Below are 4,191 nucleotides of genomic sequence, written 5' to 3'. Positions count from 1 at the left end.
ATAGCGGGGCTCGCCCTGGGAGCTGCGTGCTCGGGCTGCTGCCTTTGTTTGTTGTGCAGAAGCCGGGCTGGGGTTTGAGCTGTGCTGAGGCCGAGGGAACCAATCCATAACATTTCCCCCTCCGTGGGTGAGAGCAGTGCTCCCTGCCAGCCCGATTTAGCTGCCGCAGGGCTGTCTGATGGTCCCTGCTGTGTCTCTCTGAAGGTCCACCAACCGATGATTCCACCAACGGATTTAGGATCCTACCAGCTTAAGCCTCCGTCCCAATGGTGTCATCCTGGAGGGTGCGGGTGCTCCGTGGAGGACAAGGCACCTTTTGGGAGTGGGCTGGCTGTTGTTCTGCTCCTGTTTATGTTTCTGCCCACGTACTGTGTTTGGGCTGTGTGCTGGACAACTGGAGTCGGGCTGTCATGGACAGGCAGCAGTTTGACTTCCCAGTTTCTGAAGTAGCTTTCCTGCAGAGTGGGCTCTGCCCAGCTGCAGGGAAGTGTGGTTTATCCTTCATCCTCTCACTTGTTACTAAATGCTCCTTTACCTCTTTGGGTGACTTCTTCAAACACCCCACTGGGCAGAGGACGAAGAGCAGGGGTGTGAGGGCAGTGTGAGGGCAGCAGGAGCTCCTGCAGCACTGGCTACTTTGGGGAGGAGAATTTGAGTGTAGGAGGTGTAAGCCTTGTGACAGAGATGTGGTCTGAGAGTGCTGGAGATGCTGCACATCCCATCACACCGAGCTTTAAGGCATGAATGCTACTGTAAAATGGATAATCCTTAGCATTTGGATAATCCTTCTGAAGCAGTCTTAAATCCACAATTGACATGTTGTCTCTGTCCACGTGTGCTCCAGAAAACCTGTGCTGCATACTCACATTCCCTCCTGATTGGAAGTTTTAAGCCCAGGGAAACTTGTGTTTGCTGATCAGGGATGGGAAAAGGCAATGAGAGTTAAGGATTACGTGACAGCTTTGGGCAGATCACTGCCTTAACTTTGCTTTATCAGGTACATGAGTGATCTCTCGTGGAGGGCCAGGAGCTGAGTGGGTGGGTGCAGGAGGCAGAGCTCAGGGTAACAAGAAGAATTTCCTCAGAGTCCCTTCTGACTTTGTGTTAAGCCCAAGCCCAAAGCAGCCCCTGGACCTCCCTTGCATGTGCAGGCACAAGCCCTCTCAGGATAAAAATGGCTCCATAATTTGCCTCCCTCAGCATTATTTTGTGCCCAGGGTATTAGATGTTACAAACTAATGCATGGTGATCAGATCTCTATAGGCAATCCTTTTCCTAAATGGGCCTTAAAATCAATGGATTATTAGCTCTCCTTCTCCACTCCATGATGAAAGCCCAGTCCTGTTAAACATGCAAACTACACAATATTCAAAACCTTGGTTTACAAAAGTGTTTTTCTCAGCTGGGTCATAATTTAGCTCATTTATAGCTAACCTAAATAATTCCGAGATTTACACCTCGAGCCTATGGGCTTTCCTTGAACCATGTGTTTCTGCACCATGATCATCACTTCTGCTGATGAAGAGCAATTTAAGGGCTGTGACTCACCCAGGTGAGTGTCTGCTCATCCAGCTGCTCCTCCTCAGCTGGTAGAATCCCTTCTCATGTGTTGCCTGAGCGAGTTGTCCTGCGTGGATGAAAATATTTGCCCTCTGTGCAGGTGGGCATTTAGGGGCTGGGGATGTACACACTGTATTCTTACAGCTATTTGGGGCATTTCCCTTCCATGCTGTGTTTCCCTTGCCCAGTCTCTTAAATCCATTCAGCTCCTAACTTGTTTCCTGCCTCAAAGAAGCAGAATCAGTATTTCTACTTGGTGCCCACTTGATTTTAAGGGTCTGAGTTTGCCTCCTGGTGACCCACAGTTTGCTGGGCAGGGCTGTAGTTGGCAGTTTGGCACTTATTTGCTTTTCCCCCTTTTTTGGGAGGGGTCTCTCTTGTATTTTGTGGCATTTCAATCCCTTCAGAGATCTGTTGCACAAGTCAGAGCTGATGGGATTGAGGTGTTTGCCAGTGGCTGGGAGCAAAGTGCTGCAGCACACGGGGAGGGAAAGGAGGTGTGGGAGAAAATTGCTGTGTCTCCAGTTCTGTCACTCACCTGAGCTTCTTGAATGAATCTCTGCACCTCATCGGGTAATTCTGAATGTTACATGCTGGCCATGAGGTGCATCTCTCTCCATACTATGGCTTCCTTCAGGAACCCATCCAGGAAGGGAACGCCATGGAAAAGTGGTGTGAGTCCTTGGCCCAGTGCAGGTCTTCAAGTGTAGCAGGAAGGTCAGACTGCACGTGCACAGCTGGCAGTGTCTTCTCCATCCTCTGTGTGCCCAGCCCTTCAGCTCCCTGCCCAAGTGAATCTCTGTTTTAATCTATATTTTGTTAAGGGCACCAAGCACTTTCTCATTGGCTTGGTTTGATCATCTCTCAGCTTGGCACTAAGTGCAGAGGGGATGAAATTCGTTGCCATGTTTTGCCTACAGTATTGCAAGGCTTCCTCAGCCTTTGGAAAATGGAAGGTCACCAACCCTTGCCAGGCTCCTTAAACGACTTAAGCTCAATGCCACAGGTGTCCCAGAATGCCCAAACCATCCCATTCATTTGGCATCCAGTGGCTGCTGCATTATACATACCGACTGCCATTGGCACATGCCACATCCAATCCATTAGCTGTGCACAAATGCACTTAAGATTTTTATTGCTCTAAGTTTTGTGTCATCAGCAAAGAAAGGTAAAGTTGATCTTCATCTAAATCACTGACATGGATTATTGCAATTGATTACAACGAAGCAAGAGCTTTTCAAGTTTCAAAGTTATGTTGTCTTTTATTTCCCCAAGTAGTAATCTGTACTGTTTAAGTTATTGCACAAGAAGTGTCTCTGGAAGAGCTGTCCATATTACATTCCTCGTTGAGAACATTTGTGTTAGCAGGCTGTTGTGAGTCCCCCCAGCTCTGTGCAGCACACTGCTTTTCATTCTTCTGGTGGCAAAAAAATGCACTCAATGGGTTTTTTTTTTAATTCGAGGAAGAAAAGGAAGGAGTTGCATGCCTGCTGAAGCTGGCATCTACAGGTTTGGGAAGCTGTGCTTTAGTGTGAGAGTAAATTATCTATGATTGAAAAAATGTTTGATTTGTAATTTAATCTGATGTGTTTCTCAAGCTTATCTTTATCAGCCTAGTGTGTGTCAGGCATCCATGGATCCAGAGAGAGCAGCACACAAGGGAAGGATGTGGCCGTTTTTCTGCTAAATTATCAGTAATGTACAAGTGGGAAAAAAGAGGGAAACTGTCCTTCCAGATCCTCCTGCTTGCCCAGTGCCAGCCAGTGCTGGGTGTTCGGGTGGTGCTTTACAGGGAGTGATCCCAGCACCCCCACTGTGCAGTGCCCAGATACCTGCACCCAGGCTTCCCTGTGCACGGCTCAGCAGCCCCGGTAAAACCCAGGAGGCTTGTCATGGGGTTAAAATCAGCTCTGCTTGAGAGAGAAATGCCTCAGTTTGTACTCCAGGTGTGTAAGCCCCGAGTACTTTCTCGACGCAGTCGGTGCTCACACGTTAAAAGCCACGGAGATGTGATGTTAGAGACGTGGGTTTAGTGGTGGGTTTGGCAGCGCTGGGTTAACGGTTGGACTCGGTGACTTTAAAGGTCTTTTCTGACCTAAATGGTCTAATGATTCTCTGACTGTGTTTGTGAGCAGACCCCCTGTGTCTGCAGGGGCTGCCCCCCCGAGCAGCCTGGCAGCACCTCTGCTCTGCTTCGCTCTCATCACTTGTGTCTCTCCAGAGCTCCCCACCTGCCCCGAGGGCAGCACTTCTTAAAACATGACCGTGAAACTTCACTCGAAAAACTAATTGTTAGTTAATAAAGCTTGTGGTTTATGGACTGGAGTGATGGGGAAGCCCGGCTGGAGCAGGAGGCTGTTAAACACCGAGGCTGCCGGGCCAGCTCCTCCGTTGGTGTAAAGCAGCAGAGATCCATTAAGCTCAGTGGATCTCAGCTACTCCGTATCAGCTGAGGACATGACCCCGAGTACTTAATTGGTGGTATAATATAAAGACATTAGACTCCTCTCGCTCCCCCCCCATCCCCACCCGTCGTTCCCATTACTGGTAATGGGAGCAGCCGCGGGTGGGTAGGGCTGGTGCCGGTCCCGGCAGGGCTGCCGCCCCCCGGAGCTGCCCCTCCGGCTCCCC

At 49.6% G+C, this 4,191-nt stretch overlaps 1 protein-coding gene across 1 annotated transcript in view; it reads left to right on the top strand.

Annotated features, from left to right (window-relative positions):
- Positions 1-1,499: 1,499 nt before the first annotated feature.
- The window catches only part of NPM1 (nucleophosmin (nucleolar phosphoprotein B23, numatrin)), a 40,561-nt gene continuing 37,869 nt past the window's right edge, over positions 1,500-4,191 (top strand). Inside the window, exon 1 of the mRNA XM_010005546.1 lies at positions 1,500-1,552. Within this exon, the coding sequence (XP_010003848.1) occupies positions 1,500-1,552 (53 nt within the window). The remainder of the gene's footprint in view (positions 1,553-4,191) is intronic.

This window comes from Chaetura pelagica, unplaced genomic scaffold (genome assembly GCF_000747805.2).
Source record: "Chaetura pelagica isolate M959 unplaced genomic scaffold, ChaPel_1.0 scaffold581, whole genome shotgun sequence".
Taxonomy (NCBI): Eukaryota; Metazoa; Chordata; class Aves; order Apodiformes; family Apodidae; genus Chaetura; species Chaetura pelagica.
Note: the sequence above shows the minus strand (reverse complement) of the source record. Positions and strands in the feature narration are given on the sequence as shown.